At 37.8% G+C, this 21,247-nt stretch overlaps 3 protein-coding genes across 9 annotated transcripts in view; 2 read left to right on the forward strand and 1 right to left on the reverse strand.

The window, feature by feature from the left end:
- The window catches only part of hspa4a (heat shock protein 4a), a 31,516-nt gene extending 26,745 nt beyond the window's left edge, over positions 1–4,771 (reverse strand). Inside the window, exons 1-4 of one of the 2 annotated variants that reach the window (XM_079847100.1) lie at positions 4,455–4,771; positions 2,133–2,190; positions 1,895–2,035; positions 1,269–1,391 (exon numbers count right to left, since the gene is read on the reverse strand). In XM_079847100.1, the coding sequence (XP_079703226.1) occupies positions 1,269–1,391; positions 1,895–2,035; positions 2,133–2,190; positions 4,455–4,561 (429 nt within the window). In that variant the 5' untranslated portion in view covers positions 4,562–4,771. The remainder of the gene's footprint in view (positions 1–1,268; positions 1,392–1,894; positions 2,036–2,132; positions 2,191–4,454) is intronic. The other variant, XM_079847101.1, reaches the window with a different exon arrangement.
- A 1,706-nt stretch (positions 4,772–6,477) lies between these two features.
- On the forward strand, positions 6,478–16,456 carry zcchc10 (zinc finger, CCHC domain containing 10). Of its 2 annotated transcripts, none has more exons than XM_079846678.1 (4): positions 6,478–6,557; positions 6,722–6,883; positions 13,725–13,769; positions 15,497–16,456. In XM_079846678.1, the coding sequence occupies exons 1-4, from the start codon at positions 6,517–6,519 to the stop codon at positions 15,738–15,740; spliced, it is 492 nt and encodes a 163-aa protein (XP_079702804.1). In that variant the 5' UTR covers positions 6,478–6,516; the 3' UTR covers positions 15,741–16,456. The 2 variants fall into 2 exon arrangements, with proteins under 2 accessions (XP_079702804.1, XP_079702805.1); XM_079846679.1 differs by having other exon boundaries at positions 15,509–16,449.
- Positions 16,457–17,266: 810 nt separating this feature from the next.
- The window catches only part of aff4 (AF4/FMR2 family, member 4), a 51,797-nt gene continuing 47,816 nt past the window's right edge, over positions 17,267–21,247 (forward strand). For 2 of the 5 annotated variants that reach the window (XM_079847095.1, XM_079847096.1), the window contains exon 1: positions 17,322–17,553. The gene's annotated coding sequence lies outside the window, so the exon portion shown is untranslated. Of the gene's footprint in view, positions 17,554–21,247 lie in introns of all 5 variants that reach the window. The other 3 variants (XM_079847099.1, XM_079847097.1, XM_079847098.1) reach the window with 3 other exon arrangements.

Raw genomic sequence — 21,247 nt, forward strand, 5'->3', positions numbered from 1 at the left:
AAAGTTTTGACAAAAAACTTTACAAAAAGATAAACCTCACATATTTCAGACTTTAAATGATTTTTATAAAAAGAATGAGTCAAAAAAAGATAAATTACTGACAATTACAATGCACTTTAGCTTATCTTTTATTATTAATAGTAAAATTAGGTCCAATTCTCCCGTGGCGTCTGTCGTTGCTATGCAACCATGCACTGCGCTCTCCACAACGACAAAAAAAGTTTTAGTGGCTAATGGATTTCCACCACCGAAAAATGCCTGGAAAAAAACGAGCGCGTCGCTTCAATTATGAGCGCGCTTACCTCGCGCCTACATTTGAATGACCTTGAGCGCGCAAAAGACGCGATATGTGAACGGCCTGTTGGTGAGCTACCTCAAATCAGGCCACGAGCTACTGGAGCTCGCTAGCGACGTGTTGGAGACCCCTGCTCTAAAGCTCTGTGAGGTGTGTTGAATTGCTCGGACAGCTGCTTGATGACTAGGGTCTAATACTCGTGTCGTGGCAGCACTTTTTTCCCGCTAGTTCCATATAATATTTTCCTTGCGCAGAAAGTGCAGAAACATGCTCCTGGTTGCCGGAGTTTTTGACACCAGCTTCCAAAGGGCTTTTCGTCTCTACCCACCTCCTCTATCCAAGACCATTTATTCTTTATGCCTTTATTGACAAGTTTGGTGTCTTCCCCTGGCTTCATAAAGTTGCACTCCATGACTTTGGCTACGTTTCGCGCTGCCAGTGTGGGAAACACATTCGTAGTGTATGGGAAACACAAAACAAATTCGCACATGGAGTGACTGCTGACTCAATCTGATTGGCCAAAACCCAAGACCAGCCCCTACCCTATTATCGATTGGCTGAAGTAGGCTTACTGGTGTGGTTTAGTGAAAGCGCCTCTCAGATCACGCGAACGCGAACCTGTTGTTTTTTTTTGTTTTTTTTCGCAGACACGTCTGTACACGCCGGAGTGCTATCAGGCCTGTGTGTGTGTGTGTGTGTGTGAGAGACGCCCTCTGGTGTTCAGATAGAGCAGCATTTACTGCTGATCACAGAGCTGTGCTTCACTGACAAGCTGCGCATAAAATAAATCGCAGCCTTTGCCAAATCGCGTGCGGTTTCAGTGTGATTAATTGTGCAGTCCTATTCTGTATAGGGTTATACCAATGGAAACGGACAGTAGCAGTACAGTGAGCACAATAAGCGATTATGCTATTCCAGTGTACTATATTTTAGGTATATTTAGAAATAGGCATGTAAAAGAGAATATACGTACAGAGATGACACAGTCTGCCACAGGTTTTTTGAGTGCAGCTTCAGCGGTCTCCTTCAGCTTGGCCAGCAGCATGGCAGTGACCTGTTCAATGCCGAACACCTTCTCCTCCTCCATATACATGACCTGTGGAGACGGACAGCATGAAGCACTGTCACACAGCGACATCTAAAGCAGCTTTTAAAACATACTTTACCATTACAGCTTAATTAGGGATGCACCGATATGAAAATTTTGGCCGATACCGATAACCGATATATTGGCCGATAAATCTAAAAAATGTATATACTTTTGAGAGCCTGATTACAAAAACAAAAGTCTCACCATTAAAATCCATGTCCCAAACATATAATTATAATGATGTTCTCATTATAATTTTATGTAGCTTATATGACAGACATAATGAGTTGAATGTACCTATTTTCCTTTTTTGAAGTGATTACAAACATATTTCAAGCAATTCAAAGCCATCATGTTGAACAGTGCGCATCTGAAGTGTCTCAGCTGAAGGAAATAATCCATTATTTATCGGCTTCAATATATGAGCCAAATTTTCTTATCAGGCCGATAACGATAACATTAAAACTGAACATATATGGGCCGATATCATTAGTCTTTATTAGTCTTACCTTAATACCGGTGGTTCCCGTCGGCATCTGAGCGAGATCAAAGACCAGGCCGGACTTTGCCGTCTGGATATAAGGGTCACTGAACGCCCTGCCATGGAATCGCTTAAAACCCTGCACAGTGTTCTTGCAGTTTGTGACCACCTTGTTTGTGAGAGCAGAAATTATAATTACAACTACCATCCATCCATCCATCCATGCAATGTGTTATCCTGCTTATTCAAACTAAACAAATGTGTACCTGGCTTTTGGCGGCTGCCCCAATCGAACGATTCCGAGGACCGAACGATACAAATGACCTGAAAAAAAGAGCACATCATTAGATATTACACTAACAATTACTATGCTAACATTTTTTCTTCGAAATATTTAATATTTGTCTCTTTGAAATGACTTGCAGGGGCATTTTTTAAACCTTATAAAATGTGGCATCTTTTATGTCAAATTCATACATTTATATTTATAAATTGAGTTAGAATAATAAGACACAATCAGGAAGAATAAGTTGAAATCAGTATCAACAAAAATCATCTTTGCACTGCGGAGGCGGCATGGAAGAACAAAACATTTCCAGAATGTTTAATGAGGCTCAAAAGTGGCATGAATGCTGAGATTAATGTTTTAAAAAGAAGGTTTTGAATATAGAAATATTAAATTATTTAAATAACTGAAATTATACTTTTAAAAATTAAACTAAAACAGCCAGTAGGGGGCGGCAAGTCACTGAATCATTAATTCAATCGATTCATTAAACGGCTGATTCATTCAGTAACAAAGCAAGCGACTGTCTTTATGAATGGGTCATTGAATCATTGACTCACTAGATTCGTTTGAAAATGCAGTTCACATGAGCACCACGACACATGCGAACCGGCCAATAATGAGCCTGAGCATTGCACTGTTTACACTACGTCAAAAGCATTTGAGAATGAGGTGGAGGAGAAGAGATTGTGGAATAAAGTAATTTTTTTGTTTTGTTTTTTTTGCACACAAAAAGTATTCTCTTCATAACATTAAGGTTGAACCACTGTAGTCACATGGACTATTTTCACGATGTCTTTACTACCTTTCTGGGCCTTGAAAGTTGCAATAACGTTGCAGTCTATGGCTGGTTCAGAAATCTCTCAGATTTCATCAAAAATATCTTCATTTGTGTTCTGAAGATGAACGAAAGTCTTACGGGTTTGGAACGACATGAGGGTGAGTAATTAATGACAGAATTTTCATTTTTGGGTGAACTAACCCTTTAATGCAGATCCATGCATTATTAATTTGTAGATTTGAAACATAGACAACAAAACAGCATTTGATACAGTCCACAACCATACTTGATTCACATCATTGTAAAATAATTAATTTATTGATTAGATACTGCATTAGTAGAGAAAGAACATGTTTGCCACGGTAACATTAGTAGTACCTCAAGTCAAGAGGTTAAAACAGTGAGAAAAAAAAAAAAAAAAAAAAAAAAAAAGATTCACACAAGCCTGACCCGAATGTTTAATGTCACGAATCACGATTGTTAGGCTATTTGTTTCCGTCTATTTGCATTAGGTTATATCCAGCTGGTCGCTTTAATGCATTTTTCAGCAAAACGTTTGTCTTTCTGTGGCATTAATATAGCCTGTCTTTTTAAATGAAATTTACAATATTAATCACTATATGAATATAGAGATTAATATTGTAAATTTCATTTAAAAAGACAGTACATTTTGTAGTGTGAAGTTCAATAAAGTTCATCACTATTTTATGTGTTATGTTTGTTTTCATTTAGTATCCAGTTTAAAAACTATTGGTTGAATATCGGTTCAACCAAGTTATCGTTATCGGTAAAATCCACTATCGGTCGACAGTGTGGATTTTTGAGCGCATTTAATCGTTTTAAGTAAAGTAAAAGATATTCTTTATGTGGAATGGAGACACCCCAATTGACTCTCAGTGGAGAAAAAAATATTTATTTTACGCTCTAGTTTCTACTTTATATCCCGCAATTCTGACTTTACAACTCGCAAATACGACTTTATATCAGAGAAAAAAAATTATTCAGGAAAAAAATTTTTTTTATTGTTTTATTCTGTGGCAGAACCAATTCCTTGAGAAATGTATAATAAATAGTTATGTAGTCTGAAATAATAAGGAAAGAATGACAGTTTTTTCCGCGCGGTCTTCAACGTGCTAGAATGTTCCTGCGGGCGTGACGTCACAGCAGCAGCGCGAGCCACGCTGTAGCATCTCCAGCTAACAGACCCGTTCATCACTACACTCTCTCATCTAATACAGTCATTTATACTCGAAAGACTTCGGTATCATCCTAGTCTGACATACAGAATAGATCGTCACAATATTAACTGTCATTATCAAGCCAAAGAGCATGTGGTTTACTCGTTTTCCATTCTTTAGATCTAATGAAATGACATAATGAAAGAAACATGCTCCGTTCACGTTCCACGCTTCTTAATCTGGCTGTCATCGCGTGAATGGGGTGTGACATGTCAAAGAGAAATACACGCAGTGTCTTAACACAGTGTATAGTGAGTATAAGCAGAATAAAAGCTTGACTTACGGTGTGCATCGGTCGCTGTACTCGTTTGCAACGGTTTCTATTCCACCGGCGCGAGCGACAGCAACATAACAGCTCTGAAAGCCCACGTCAAATCCCACAACTGACATCTTCACTGGAAATCACGAGCACAGCCCAGCTAAAACACTCAATACCAGCAAGAAGTGTCCTCTTAAAACATATATATATAACAGTCACGGAGAGGTTTAATTCATAAAACTCAGGTTTAACGCGATTTTCATAGTTCTCTAGTGTCCATTGACTGACTTGATGCAGACCGGCTGACTGCTGAATGTAATGGGTAAGCCAGAGTTCACGCCGAAGTTTTATCGCGAGACTTTGAGTTCTAGATGGCTCTGGAGCTTTCCTTGTATGACGTGACCATGACGACAAATCCAACCAATCGATGGATAGATAGAGCGATAGATATATCTAATAATATATATAACAATTGTAAAATTATAATATATAATAATAATAATAATAATAATAATAATAATAATTATTATTATTATTATTATTATTATTTTATATATACAGTACCAGTCAAAAGTTTGGAAACACTACTATTTTTAATGCTTTTGAAAAAAAGTCTCTTATGCTCATCAAGCCTGCAGTTAAAAAAAAAAAAAAAAAAAAAAAAACACTAATATTATGAAATATTATTACAATTTAAAATAATGGTTCTCTTTTTTAATATACTTTAAAATGTAATTTATTTTTGTGATGCAAAGCTGAATTTTCATCAGCCAGTACTCCAGTCTTTGGTGTCTTATGATCCTTCAGAAATCATTCTAATATGATAATTTGATACTCAGTTATTATCAATGATGGAAACAGTTGTGCTGTTTAATATATTTTTTTGGAATACTTTTTTCAGGATTCATTGATGAGTAAAACGTTAACAGCATTTATTCATAAAAACAGCATTTATTCAAAATAAAAACATTTCTAACAATATAAATCGTTACCATCACCTTTTATCAATTTAACGCATCCTTGTTGAATTAAAGTAATTTCTTTAAAAAAAAATAGTTATTGTTCCCAAACTTTTGAACGGTAGTGTATATTGTTACAAAAGATTTCTATTCTAAATAAATACAGTTCTTTTTAACTTTTTATTCATCAAATAATCCTGAAAAAAGTATCTCAGGTTATAAAAAAAATATTAAGCAGCACAACTGTTTCCAACATTGATCATAAATCAGCATATTAGAATGATTTCTGAAGGATCATAAGACACCAAAGACTGGAGTACTTGCTGATGAAAATTCAGCTTTGCATCACAAAAATAAATTACATTTTAAAGTATATTAAAAAAGAGAACCATTATTTTAAATTGTAATAATATTTCATAATATAACTGTTTTTTTTTGTTTTTTGTTTTTTTAACTGCAGGCTTGATGAGCATAAGAGACTTCTTTCAAAAACATTAAAAATAGTAGTGTTTCCAAACTTTTGACTGGTACTGTATATAGTACAAATATAACAGTATCCAAAAAGATAACACAACTAAAATAATTGGGTTTACAATACAGGAGAAAAAAAATTATACATATATAATTTATATGTCCTTAATGTCTAATAAAAATAGAGCTAGAAATATAATATTTGCCGATTTTAATGAGAATATAATTTTAGAATAATTCTCTATTCACACGATTAAAGTAGTTGCTCTGATTTTTTTTAGATTTTTTTTTTTACATTCAACAATTAGAAAAGCAAAGCAACTTGTTTTCCGACTATTTAATTCTATTAATTCTAATGTCTAGTTTGTTTTTATTGCTCTCAGTCTGTACGATTTTATTCAAGTAAATGGTGACTGGAATTTTAGGACGGAATTCACAAACATTATTCTAATTTGAGGGAAGTAGAGGTGAATGAACCACAAGCGTTTGTGTATATTTCACGGTTTCCCCAATATTGGCGTAATAAATGCTGTAATTATTCACATGAATAGACCAATAAATAGACAAACTGAATAAAATAACGAAGCTGAAGCCTCTCCTAAGCTTTAGATGGCGCACTTTATTTTTTCAGGCTCGCGCACAGGATCGCATCCAAAATGGCGACTCCCATGCATAGATTGATCGCTCGACGACAAGCGTGAGTTATTTGACACATTATACGGTTTTGGAGTTGTATATTATATTTTTTATATATTAATTGTAATTTTGTTTATCTTTATCTCATCAGTCGCCTATTTGAGTTTTTGTTGTTTTAACACCAGGTTTCACCTATTAACTGCGCGGCTTCTCATATTTCCACAGGGAGGCAAACAAACAACACGTTCGCTGTCAGAAATGCCTGGAACATGGACACTGGTCCTTTGAATGCACTGGGAAAAGAAAGTATCTTTATAGACCTTCCAGGACAGCTGAGTTAAAAAAGAAGCTGAAAGACAAGGAGAACAACCCTTCAGATGATTTGGGGTAAGAAACACAACGCATTCACATACGAGAGTAAGTTAGTAATATTGAATGAATGTACTAGTTTACTCGTTTATTAGTCAACACCTTTCGATAGAAACTCTCTTGTATATTGCGGATATTTAAAGTTCAGTAGTTCTAATATTAAAGGGATAGTTCACTCAAAAAGAAAAATTCTGTCATTAATTACTCACCCTTGTGTCATTCCAGACCCGTAAAACTTTAGTTCATCTTTAGAACACAAATGAAGATCTTTTTGATGAAATTTGAGAGCTTTCTGTTCCTCCATTGACCGCTACACAACTACCACTTTGATGCTTCATAAAGTTCATAAATCTAATCATAAAGACATAAATCTAAAGATTATAAAACGAATCCATATAATTCGAGCGGTTTAGACTAGTCCAAAATTTCTGAAGAGACATCAGTTGTGGTAAACCGAAGCTCAAGCATGTTAGCTTGATGTGTGAGAACCAATGATGTTCCGCAGCACGTTTGAGCTTCGGCAGGAACCAATGAGGTTCATTCTCGTGTTACGCATCACGTTTGAGCTTCGGCGAGAACCAATGAGGTTCATTCTCGTGTTACGCAGCACGTTTGAGCTTCTGCGAGAACTAATGAGGTTCATTCTCGTGTTACGCATCACGTTTGAGCTTCTGCGAGAACCAATGAGGTTCATTCTCATGTTACGCAGCACGTTTGAGCTTCTGCGAGAACCAATGAGGTTCATTCTCGTGTTACGCAGCACGTTTGAGCTTCTGCGAGAACCAATGAGGTTCATTCTCGTGTTACGCAGCACGTTTGAGCTTCTGCGAGAACCAATGAGGTTCATTCTCGTGTTACGCATCACGTTTGAGCTTCGGCCAGAACCAATGAGGTTCATTCTCGTGTTACGCATCACGTTTGAGCTTCGGCCAGAACCAATGAGGTTCATTCTGGTGTTACGCAGCACGTTACTGTAGAATACTGTAGAAATTGGACAATTTTCTTCTAGAAAGACAAGGTGTTCAGGTGGAGGAAGACTGCAGGTTGCAGTCGAAACATGTCAAGGTAAAGAAAAAGTTTTTTCTCCACCTGAACACCTTGTCTTTCTAGAAGAGAATTGTCCAGTTTAATCATTAAGAAGACAAAATGAACATTTTTGAACAACTTACTGTAGCTTCAATTAGTAACATACAAAGCCACTCTTATACACAACTAAATAATAAAGAGTTATGACTTGAAATGTTTGCTGTATACTACAATCAAAAACAGCTTATACAAAAAAAGTGAATGAACATCTGCAGAGAGCACAGTCAAAATGGAACTTTTTGTGACTGAAATTGCACATATTGCAGTATAACGTACGTATAACAGATCGGTTTACACAGTGTACTGATGTGAAAACTAAACAATACAGAAAGCAGCTCTCATACAAAAATACTAAATAGGTAACAATGAAATTGCCAATTTTACATACGTTAGCTTTTAACGAAGAAGGTGCCGTTCGAATTTGGCGCTCCGCCATCATGAGTCTGTTATGTATGTGCGCGTCTCTGTTATGTATGTGCGCGTCTCTGTTATGTGCACGCCACAGACTGTCCGCGCACTGTACGTCCGCTTATAGTTCCGCCTTTTGCGTTCCGTCAATATTACGTTATTAGAAAAAAAAAATATATTTTTTTTTTTTGAAAATCGATTTTTTGACATTTGTGAATCGATTCAGAATCGTCCACGTCCGCATCGATTTTTTCCCCCATCCCTATATGCAGCACGTTTGAGCTTCGGCGAGAACCAATGAGGTTCATTCTCGTGTTACGCTGCACGTTTGAGCTTCGGCGAGAACCAATGAGGTTCATTCTCGTGTTACGCAGCACGTTTGAGCTTCGGCGAGAACCAATGAGGTTCATTCTCGTGTTACGCATCACGTTTGAGCTTCGGCCAGAACCAATGAGGTTCATTCTCGTGTTACGCATCACGTTTGAGCTTCGGCCAGAACCAATGAGGTTCATTCTCGTGTTACGCATCACGTTTGAGCTTCGGCCAGAACCAATGAGGTTCATTCTCGTGTTACGCATCACGTTTGAGCTTCGGCGAGAACCAATGAGGTTCATTCTCGTGTTACGCAGCACGTTTGAGCTTCGGCGAGAACTAATGAGGTTCATTCTCGTGTTACGCATCACGTTTGAGCTTCTGCGAGAACCAATGAGGTTCATTCTCATGTTACGCAGCACGTTTGAGCTTCTGCGAGAACCAATGAGGTTCATTCTCGTGTTACGCATCACGTTTGAGCTTCTGCGAGAACCAATGAGGTTCATTCTCGTGTTACGCAGCACGTTTGAGCTTCTGCGAGAACCAATGAGGTTCATTCTCGTGTTACGCATCACGTTTGAGCTTCTGCGAGAACCAATGAGGTTCATTCTCATGTTACGCAGCACGTTTGAGCTTCTGCGAGAACCAATGAGGTTCATTCTCGTGTTACGCAGCACGTTTGAGCTTCTGCGAGAACCAATGAGGTTCATTCTCGTGTTACGCATCACGTTTGAGCTTCGGCCAGAACCAATGAGGTTCATTCTCGTGTTACGCATCACGTTTGAGCTTCGGCCAGAACCAATGAGGTTCATTCTGGTGTTACACAGCACGTTTGAGCTTTGGCAAGAACCAATGAGGTTCATTCTGGTGTTACGCAGCACGTTACTGTAGAATACTGTAGAAATTGGACAATTTTCTTCTAGAAAGACAAGGTGTTCAGGTGGAGGAAGACTGCAGGTTGCAGTCGAAACATGTCAAGGTAAAGAAAAAGTTTTTTCTCCACCTGAACACCTTGTCTTTCTAGAAGAGAATTGTCCAGTTTAATCATTAAGAAGACAAAATGAACATTTTTGAACAACTTACTGTAGCTTCAATTAGTAACATACAAAGCCACTCTTATACACAACTAAATAATAAAGAGTTATGACTTGAAATGTTTGCTGTATACTACAATCAAAAACAGCTTATACAAAAAAAGTGAATGAACATCTGCAGAGAGCACAGTCAAAATGGAACTTTTTGTGACTGAAATTGCACATATTGCAGTATAACGTACGTATAACAGATCGGTTTACACAGTGTACTGATGTGAAAACTAAACAATACAGAAAGCAGCTCTCATACAAAAATACTAAATAGGTAACAATGAAATTGCCAATTTTACATACGTTAGCTTTTAACGAAGAAGGTGCCGTTCGAATTTGGCGCTCCGCCATCATGAGTCTGTTATGTATGTGTGCGTCTCTGTTATGTATGTGCGCGTCTCTGTTATGTGCACGCCACAGACTGTCCGCGCACTGTACGTCCGCTTATAGTTCCGCCTTTTGCGTTCCGTCAATATTACGTTATTAGAAAAAAAAAAAATATTTTTTTTTTTTGAAAATCGATTTTTTGACATTTGTGAATCGATTCAGAATCGTCCACGTCCGCATCGATTTTTTCCCCCACCCCTATATGCATCACGTTTGAGCTTCGGCGAGAACCAATGAGGTTCATTCTCGTGTTACGCTGCACGTTTGAGCTTTGGCCAGAACCAATGAGGTTCATTCTCGTGTTACGCATCACGATTGAGCTTTGGCCAGAACCAATGAGGTTCATTCTCGTGTTACGCATCACGTTTGAGCTTCGGCGAGAACCAATGAGGTTCATTCTCGTGTTACGCTGCACGTTTGAGCTTTGGCCAGAACCAATGAGGTTCATTCTCGTGTTACGCATCACGATTGAGCTTTGGCCAGAACCAATGAGGTTCATTCTCGTGTTACGCATCACGTTTGAGCTTCGGCGAGAACCAATGAGGTTCATTCTCGTGTTACGCTGCACGTTTGAGCTTTGGCCAGAACCAATGAGGTTCATTCTCGTGTTACGCATCACGTTTGAGCTTCGGCCAGAACCAATGAGGTTCATTCTCGTGTTACGCATCACGTTTGAGCTTCGGCGAGAACCAATGAGGTTCATTCTCGTGTTACGCAGCACGTTTGAGCTTCTCAAGAACCAATGATGTTCATTCTCGTGTTACGCATCACGTTTGAGCTTCGGCCAGAACCAATGAGGTTCATTCTCGTGTTACGCATCACGATTGAGCTTCGGCGAGAACCAATGAGGTTCATTCTCGTGTTACGCTGCACGTTTGAGCTTTGGCCAGAACCAATGAGGTTCATTCTCGTGTTACGCATCACGTTTGAGCTTCGGCCAGAACCAATGAGGTTCATTCTCGTGTTACGCATCACGATTGAGCTTCGGCGAGAACCAATGAGGTTCATTCTCGTGTTACGCTGCACGTTTGAGCTTTGGCCAGAACCAATGAGGTTCATTCTCGTGTTACGCATCACGTTTGAGCTTCGGCCAGAACCAATGAGGTTCATTCTCGTGTTACGCATCACGTTTGAGCTTCGGCCAGAACCAATGAGGTTCATTCTCGTGTTACGCATCACGTTTGAGCTTCGGCCAGAACCAATGAGGTTCATTCTCGTGTTACGCATCACGTTTGAGCTTCGGCCAGAACCAATGAGGTTCATTCTCGTGTTACGCATCACGTTTGAGCTTCGGCCAGAACCAATGAGGTTCATTCTCGTGTTACGCATCACGTTTGAGCTTCGGCCAGAACCAATGAGGTTCATTCTCGTGTTACGCATCACGTTTGAGCTTCGGCCAGAACCAATGAGGTTCATTCTCGTGTTACGCATCACGTTTGAGCTTCGGCCAGAACCAATGAGGTTCATTCTCGTGTTACGCATCACGTTTGAGCTTCGGCCAGAACCAATGAGGTTCATTCTCGTGTTACGCATCACGTTTGAGCTTCGGCCAGAACCAATGAGGTTCATTCTCGTGTTACGCATCACGTTTGAGCTTCGGCCAGAACCAATGAGGTTCATTCTCGTGTTACGCATCACGTTTGAGCTTCGGCCAGAACCAATGAGGTTCATTCTCGTGTTACGCATCACGTTTGAGCTTCTGCAAGAACCAATGAGGTTCATTCTCGTGTTACGCATCACGTTTGAGCTTCTGCAAGAACCAATGAGGTTCATTCTCGTGTTACGCATCACGTTTGAGCTTCGGCCAGAACCAATGAGGTTCATTCTCGTGTTACGCATCACGTTTGAGCTTCGGCCAGAACCAATGAGGTTCATTCTCGTGTTACGCATCACGTTTGAGCTTCGGCCAGAACCAATGAGGTTCATTCTCGTGTTACGCATCACGTTTGAGCTTCGGCCAGAACCAATGAGGTTCATTCTCGTGTTACGCATCACGTTTGAGCTTCGGCCAGAACCAATGAGGTTCATTCTCGTGTTACGCATCACGTTTGAGCTTCGGCCAGAACCAATGAGGTTCATTCTCGTGTTACGCATCACGTTTGAGCTTCGTCCAGAACCAATGAGGTTCATTCTCGTGTTACGCATCACGTTTGAGCTTCTGCAAGAACCAATGAGGTTCATTCTCGTGTTACGCAGCACGTTTGAGCTTCTGCAAGAACCAATGAGGTTCATTCTAGTGTTACACATCACGTTTGAGCTTCTGCAAGAACCAATGAGGTTCATTCTCGTGTTACGCAGCACGTTTGAGCTTCGGCGAGAACCAATGAGGTTCATTCTGGTGTTACGCAGCACGTTTGAGCTTCTGCAAGAACCAATGAGGTTCATTCTCGTGTCACGCATCACGTTTGAGCTTCAGCGAGAACCAATGAGGTTCATTCTCGTGTCACGCATCACGATTGAGCTTCAGCGAGAACCAATGAGGTTCATTCTCGTGTCACGCATCACGATTGAGCTTCAGCGAGAACCAATGAGGTTCATTCTCGTGTCACGCATCACGTTTGAGCTTCGGCCAGAACCAATGAGGTTCATTCTGGTGTTACGCATCACGTTTGAGCTTCAGCGAGAACCAATGAGGTTCATTCTCGTGTCACGCATCACGTTTGAGCTTCAGCGAGAACCAATGAGGTTCATTCTCGTGTCACGCATCACGTTTGAGCTTCAGCGAGAACCAATGAGGTTCATTCTCGTGTCACGCATCACGTTTGAGCTTCAGCGAGAACCAATGAGGTTCATTCTCGTGTCACGCATCACGTTTGAGCTTCTGCGAGAACCAATGAGGTTCATTCTCGTGTCACGCATCACGTTTGAGCTTCAGCGAGAACCAATGAGGTTCATTCTCGTGTCACGCATCACGTTTGAGCTTCAGCGAGAACCAATGAGGTTCATTCTCGTGTCACGCATCACGTTTGAGCTTCAGCGAGAACCAATGAGGTTCATTCTCGTGTCACGCATCACGTTTGAGCTTCAGCGAGAACCAATGAGGTTCATTCTCGTGTTACGCATATGTGAATAACAGCCTAATTTCAATCTGTTCATCATAAAAAGAGATCGAGTCTCTTAAGAAATTTTGGACTAAACCACTCAATTTATATGGATTAGTTTTACAATCTCTTTAGAAACTTTTTAATGTGTCAGTGGTAGTTGCGTAGCTGTAAATGGAGGAAAAGAAAGGTCTCAGATTTCATCAAAAAGATCTTCATTTGTTTTCTGAAGATGAACTAAAGTCTTACGGGTTTAGAACCACATGAGGGTGAGTAATTAATGACAGAATTTTCATTTGAGTGAACACCAAACTATCCTTTTTAGGCAGACAGCGCCATCTAAAGGTGAAAGTGCAGAACTGCACACTGCATGTGTTGGTAGTATAGAATGGACAACCACATTTAAAAATATAGACTACTCCATTATGTCCATTTGTTGTGTTTTCCAATCATTCTTATTTCAATTATCATGTTAAATACTGGAAAACCCCAGTCACATAAAAGTGTGCATTTCAACTGTACTTTCTTGACACTTTTTAGACCTGGAATAACAGCGCGCAGTGAGAAAAAACCAAAGAAAAAAAGGTGAGTCATTGCCAGTGTTACCAGTAAACATGTTATGACTGTTATGCACTTTATAAAGTGAAATATTAATATGTTTCATCTATTATATAATTACTTTGAGGGAACCAATTAACTTTTTTTTTGCCACATGCTAGGTTTGGTATGAATTTAATTTATATTTAATTGCACTCACAGTTTTGCACAACTATCTATCAAATTAGTGTATATATGAGTATACTTATGTCCAAAACAATAAATGAGTCAAAAAACAGTCTACAGTTTTAGCCCTTTGTTATAGTAAATATAAGGTGAATGGTGTATGACCGAAGAATTTTATATATATATATATATATATATATATATTAATTGCATGCACACAGTAGTCCACATTTGAAGTGGATCAAAAAAGTGAATATACACACACACATGCATATATATATATATATTAGGGCTGTCAAACGATTAATCGCATCCAAAATAAAAGTTTGTGTTTACATAATATATGTCTGTGTATGGAGTATAATTATTTTCTATATATAAATACACACACATGCATATATATTTAAGAAAAATGTGCTATTTATATATAAAATATTTATATATAATATAAATTATATATAATATAAATATATATACACAGTATATACATGCAAATATTTCTTAAATATATACATGCATGTGTGTGTATTTATATATAGAAAATAATTATACACCGTGTACACACACATATATTATGTAAAAACAAACTTTTATATTGGATGCGATTAATCGTTTGACAGCCCTAATATATATATATATATATACACACACACACACACACGCGCGCATACATATATACACACATGCATATATATATACACAACACACGCGCGCGTATGGATACACACATATTATATATATATATATATATTTATATTTATATTTATATATATATATACGCACACACACGCATACGTATATACACACACATGCATATATATATACACACACACACGCATACATATATACACACACATGCATATATATATATATACACACACACACGCATACATATATACACATGCATATATACACACACACACGCGCGTATGCATACACACACACACACACACACACATATATATATATATATAATGTGTATATATATGCACGCACACACGTGCGTGTATGCATACACACATATATATATATATAATGTGTATATATATATATGCACGCACGCATACACACACACACATATATATATATATATACACACACACATATATATATACACACGCACATACATACATACATAGGCACACACACATACATACATACATACATACATACATACATACATACATACATACATACATACATGCATACACGTATACATACATTAATGCATACACACAGTAGTCCACATTTGAAGTGGATCAAAAAAGTTCATCAAAGTTTTCCTAAGACAAGAACGGGTATTGTTCAAAATTCATGTATAACTTTGATGAAAGGTTTTGATCCACTTTTTAAATGTTGACTACTGTAGGTAGGTATATATATATATGGCCATATACCACTGTCCTACAACACAATTATGTATTATATATATTTACACATACAAAAGCGTCCAAAATGTCAGATTTCAGGTTGTTGTTGTTCTGCACACTGCCATCATAACACCCGCTCTGTGCCTCCTGTGAGGAGCAAACACAGGCTGAATGTTGAAGCACAGCACTTTGACATGTTGATCTGCTGTTTTCTTTGAGGTCCTCTTCCAGCTCCGGCAGCAGCGATTCGTCAAGCTCTTCCGGCGACTCTTCCTCAGACAGCAGCGATTCCTCCAGCTCCTCATCCTCGTCTGAAGACAGTAGCAGTGACAGCGAGGAAAGCTCCAGCCCTTCCTCCTCCTCGTCCTCCTCCTCCTCGTCTTCCTCCAGCTCTGGCTCGGACTCCGACTCCTCAAGCAGTTCGGATCAAGGCCCTCCAAAAAAGAGAAAAAAGAAGAAATGATTTGATTCGAATGCAGAACTCGTGTCACACCTTGACTGTTCTGCTGTTGAACATGTGAGAGTAGGCTGGGAAGTGATGTTTGTAAAGAAACTGAGATATATATTGTTATCCTGTTTTGTAAAATGTAAAAATCCACTATCACATTCTCTTTTTTACCTTGAGACAAATGCAACTTTGTTTTTCCTTCTTGCCAGAGAGAGTAGTGGAATCTCGAACCTATCAGTTAAAATGCTGTAATGATCTGCTCACTCATACCGATACCAGTTGATTTATTTAGCGTATTTTTTAACATAAATGTTCCGTTTTTGCTTCTTTTTAGTTCGGTTTTGAACTGTTTTTCAAGAAGGAATGATGCCATAAAAAAGAGGCGGGGTTGTTTTAACGTGGTCTTCATTTTAAGATGAAATAAACTGATTTGTTACATGAAGAAATGTTTCTTTTGTTAGTAATATTGTTAATTAAATCGCAAGTAATCTTTCTCATCAGAAAGAGGAGTCAAAATGTTTGATTCGCAGCCACGTGTTTGTACAGATTGCTTCATAAAATATTTATAAAGCATATCATGTTTGTATTGTAGTCTTTATTTGTGTTGAAAAGAAATAATATTTGAGAAATCACTAAATATATAAAGCAATATATTATTATTTAGATACACAACTGGTCATTGTATTATTGTGAAATTGCTAATTGTAATAATATAAAACATTTGAACAATATTTGATAAGTTAAACTAATTTATTTCTGTGATCAAAGATGAATATTCAGCATCATTGCTCCAGTCTTCAGTGTCACATGATCCTTCAGAAATCACTCTAATATGCAGATTTGATGCTCAATTATGAATTAACTATGGTTATTGTTACCAATGTTGAAAACTCTTTTTGCTCCTTGATATTTTTTTTGGCCAATGGATTTTTTATTTGATGAGTAGAACCTTCGAAAGAACAGCATTTATGTAAAATAGAAATATTTTCTGACATTATGAATGTCTTTACTGTCACTTTGGATCAGTGTGTCACTGAATAATATTTTTTTAATACACTGAATTTTTTTTTTTTTTTTTAAAACCTTTTATTTACCTTGCTGTTCTTACTGGTAATGTATCACGGTTTCCACAAAAAGATGAGCTCCGCAACATTATAATTATCAATCATAAATGTTTCTTGAACAGCAAATCATCGTATTAGAATAATTTCTGAAGGATCATGTGACACTGAAAACTGGAGTAAAGATGCTGAATATTCATAAGGAAAAACTTTTGACCGGTAATGTAATATAAAATAATATGCAGTTTAATAAACGAATAAAACGTTGACTTACATAACAAATACTGTTTCGTAGTAATACATAATTAATTTATAATAAATAGAAATAATTAAATTAGTTATTGCGTATCGGTTATTAGACACATAATCCGAAACTACATCGTACAAAAATATTATTATTTTTTTTAAAAAGTCTGCTTTTGAGTTGTCTAGTTTTAGGCTGTTCGCTGGCGTTGAGACGCGGCCGCTTTGAGAGGACGCGCGCGTCACGTGACCACGTTAGTTTACCAAGCCGACATCAGCCAGCCAGAGACGCGATGATCTCCTGAAAATATGATCGTGATCTGCTGGAAAAATCTGTCCGACACAATCATGACGAGCAGACGAGCCTCGGCGGCATGGCTCACTTAAGCGAGCGCTGTCTTTTAGAGCAGTTACGCGTTTCTTGCTGGTGTGTGACACATTTATTGGGACGATACAGCAGATCAGTGTGAACAAAGGGAAAGGCTTCATAGCTAGAATGCTTCGGGCCTAAAAGAAGCCAAGAGGTAAGTGGGCCATAAATCGGGCGATTACATAATTTAAATGATCCATGTATAGTAACATTTGATCATTTATTCATGAGATAGATTGTAACGAGCTGTTAATGAAGGAGAGCAAGCTTTATAGCTCGTCCAACGAGTGTGTTGAAGTGTTTAGCTAACATGCGAACTGTCCAATCCTGATCTCACACTCACATGCCATCGACTAGGAATTAATTATCAATTTTATACTTTCGATCGTGGACAGTTGCTAATGTGTCATTAGATGTACATCCTCCTATATCTAGCGCTTTCAGATGAAGCGTTTCTATTTGATGCCATTTTTTTTGGCACGTTTATTACCAGAAGTGGACATTTCTGCTGATCGATAATTTAACGGCGTTCAAACTAAATTGGCGTTTGAGTTTTAACTTTACACACATCGTTGAATGCTAATGGGAGAGTCACGTGAACACACCTTACTGACTGGTTCAGGAGCTCACCTGCTTGTTTATTAGTAGTGTTGTTATTATTATTATAATCTGGTAACTTTTTTACTGTGACGTCAGTGCTTCGTCATGGCGTAAAAATATTTGCGTCACAAACTTGACAAAATGTAAACACGGTCAAAATGGCAGTTTAAAAAAAAAAAAAAACAGTTAAAATGGCAGTTGTTTGGGGAGTTAAATTCGGTTCAGACTGGTTTCTGTTGAGAGTACTTCGCATGTTTTGTTGTAATTAGACATTTTAGTTGTGATTACCTGCAGAGCAAAAGAAAACAAGTTGTTTACTAAGTATGATATTTGTAAGATTAGTTCAACAGTGTTTGTTTTGTGCTTGACAGTTGTCAGTATCCTGTTTTTAGGTTCCTTATTCAGACATGTTTATTGAGGGGTCATAGTGCTTACTCCATACATGTAGGTCTACTTTTAGGGCGAATCTACTGTTCGCAGTCATAATTTACTGATTAACATCATTAAACCACCATATCTTGCAAACATGTAGTAATTGTATTAGCCTATCAATGTTTGGAGGCCATTTTAAAATGTCAGTAGCTAAAGCAGGAACTAGGGTTTGTTTGGAGTTGTATAGTACTATACCTTTCTTACTATTACTTACTGTGGTATAGATTAGGTGTGCACTGTGTAGTATGCAAATTCGAACTTGTAAATGCTCGAATTCAGAAATGCAATATTGTGTTTGTCTATCTTAAGTGATTAGGGAGTGTGTATTCTCAGTCCAAAGGGCAATGCAAATGGCATGGAAACAAGTGTGTATCCCTTTTCAGGAAGTAGAGAGAGGCACGAGTGCTACACACAGTTGTCATGATGGACAACATGGTAAAAAAAAAAATTGGATGAGAAACCATTTTCCACTGTAGTGGCTACTAGGCTGGTGTGTGTGTGTGTGTGTGTGTGTGTGAGAGTATAAAGTGCACAAGACATGTGACTGTTATCTCTGTCAGTTGCAGGAATTGTTTTTGAGTATGATGGAAGTAAAGTAAACTTGCAATTTCTCAATCTCACCTTCCAAAGAGTGCAACAGTCAGGTTACGGTAAAAAATCCCATGTATTTTCTCCATAGAGGTACTGCTTTTTAACACTAACTTGTAAAACCTTTAAAGATGAACCCACTGTGAGCTATGAAAATAGTGGTATTTACTTTTTTCCAAAAAATAATAAGCAAAACTACATTACCCATAATTCTGCAAAGAAATCGCCAACAACTGCGATTCAAAACAAGCTAATCGCACTAGCCCATTCTGAATGAGGCTTTCAAAATACATAAAGTCAGCATGAAACAAAAGTTGTGCTAGTCTTTTAGGGCGGGGCTTGATTTTGTCTGTGGTGTATTGATTGGATGGTTTGCTATTGGTGGATCTCATGTGATTGACAGGTTGCCTCGTCATCAGAGAAGAGATGGAGGGAGAGAGAGGAAGTTATTCCGATTCAAGATTACGAGGCACGTGAATTTAAAACCATTATGATGTGCAGAGATAAATAATTTATTGCAATATTCCATGAAAAAACAAAAACTGTCCATTTTGATTTCATGGTGACTTTAAATATTTGTGTATATAAATCTATGCATATTTTGCAATAAATGTAAAAAAAAATTGTTTATAGATAATCAACATCTATGAATTAATGTTTATATGTAGCTGTCGTTTTTAATTAGATTTTCTTTCGCAATGCTTGAACGGGATCCCCTCACTAAAGCCGTTAAGTTCAGTCTTGTTTCTTTGTCTGATTTTCAAATGCTTTTTTTGCTTCAAATCAAAGATTGTAATGTTGTGATTCACCTTGTAGTTGATTGGTTTGGCTTTTGTTTTATAACTCTTTAAAGGTGCAAAGAGCAAGTCTCTGAGTTTTTGCAGAACTATGCCCCCCTCTGGCGACAAATGAAACTGCAACACTGCAACTGAACGCGCATGACGTCACGCCCAGTCTCAGATTCGGCCCGAATCCCTCTTATTTATTTTACTGTACAGGATTATAGAGGCAATCGCAGTGATCAGAGAAGGGCTCATTCAGCCCATCAGGCAATTGTTTAAGCATGTATGGGTTAGAAAAACAGGTATTTTTAACATGAAAAGTTGCTTAATGCACCTTTAAAGTCCCCATGAAATCAAAATTGAAGTTTTTTGGCTTTTAGTATGAATATGTTAATCTTACTGTAATCTGTAAGATAGTGTGCTCCAAAACAATGACCAAATTCACATTGAGAAGAAGATACAGTATAAGCATTCAAAACTTAGTCTCTCACTTCCGCCAATATAATCAATGATTTTGAAGACATCGCTCGGCACTTCAGCTTCTCATCAGATTTTCTGTCCAATCAAATGCTCTCTAGAATCTGAAGCTCCGCCCCCTACATTATAAACAAATATAAAAGATAAAAATCAGTCACTTGCTCACACATTTACTGTTTTCTACATGGTGAATGGCACGTCGTGCACTATATAGGGGATAGGGAACGATTCAGCGTAAACATGGGGCGAGTGAAGTCCGGTCTAGAGACACGACACACAGAGCGGATCATATGATCGAGTCGCAGAACGTATCGGACATTTTTGAATTCTGCACAGAATGCTGTATTTTAAAGCGATATGGAGAAACGTTAGAGATAAGGACAGGGCTCGAAATTAACTTTTTTACTTGGTAGCACTGGTGCTCCCAACTTCAAAAAGTTAGGAGCACCAGCAAAAATTTAGGAGCACCACAACTACAAATTATATATTAACAGATTTTATTTCATCCTGTGGCCAAGATTTGAAATTTGGTCTTCTGGCTCTATATCATCTCACCCCGATGATATTGGCACATGATTTGTCATTTGACATAAATTTAGTGAAGGCAAGCTCTTCTTTGGCGATTGTGTATGCAGTGTTATATTCATAGACAGTATGGTTATATTTGACGTATCCTGCCAATTAAAAGCCTTAATAATCGAACCTGATGAACCTGATTTGTTTGCCACACACCTGTCCCTGCATTTTTTGCTTGGCACTTGGCACTCTATTGCTATTAAAATGCTGTATTAATCTTTGTTAATCTTAGTTAATAAATATACAGCTGTTCATTAATGTTACTTCACAGTGCATTAACTATGTTAACAAATAAAAAAAAATATTTCAATAATGTAGGCTATTAGTAGCCCAAATGTTGAAATTAACATTAACAATGGTTAACAAATTAACAAAGTGCAGTTTATTAATAGT

Source organism: Squalius cephalus (genome assembly GCF_949319135.1).
Source record: "Squalius cephalus genome assembly, chromosome: 17".
Taxonomy (NCBI): domain Eukaryota; kingdom Metazoa; phylum Chordata; class Actinopteri; order Cypriniformes; family Leuciscidae; genus Squalius; species Squalius cephalus.

Bases quoted from the DNA above. Each gene is read 5' to 3' on its own strand.
- zcchc10 (XM_079846678.1), top strand. From the start codon at position 6,517: ATGGCGACTCCCATGCATAGATTGATCGCTCGACGACAAGC. The intron at 6,558-6,721 runs GTGAGTTATTTG...ATATTTCCACAG, and splicing joins TTGATCGCTCGACGACAAGC to GGAGGCAAACAAACAACACG. The intron at 6,884-13,724 runs GTAAGAAACACA...GACACTTTTTAG, and splicing joins AACCCTTCAGATGATTTGGG to ACCTGGAATAACAGCGCGCA.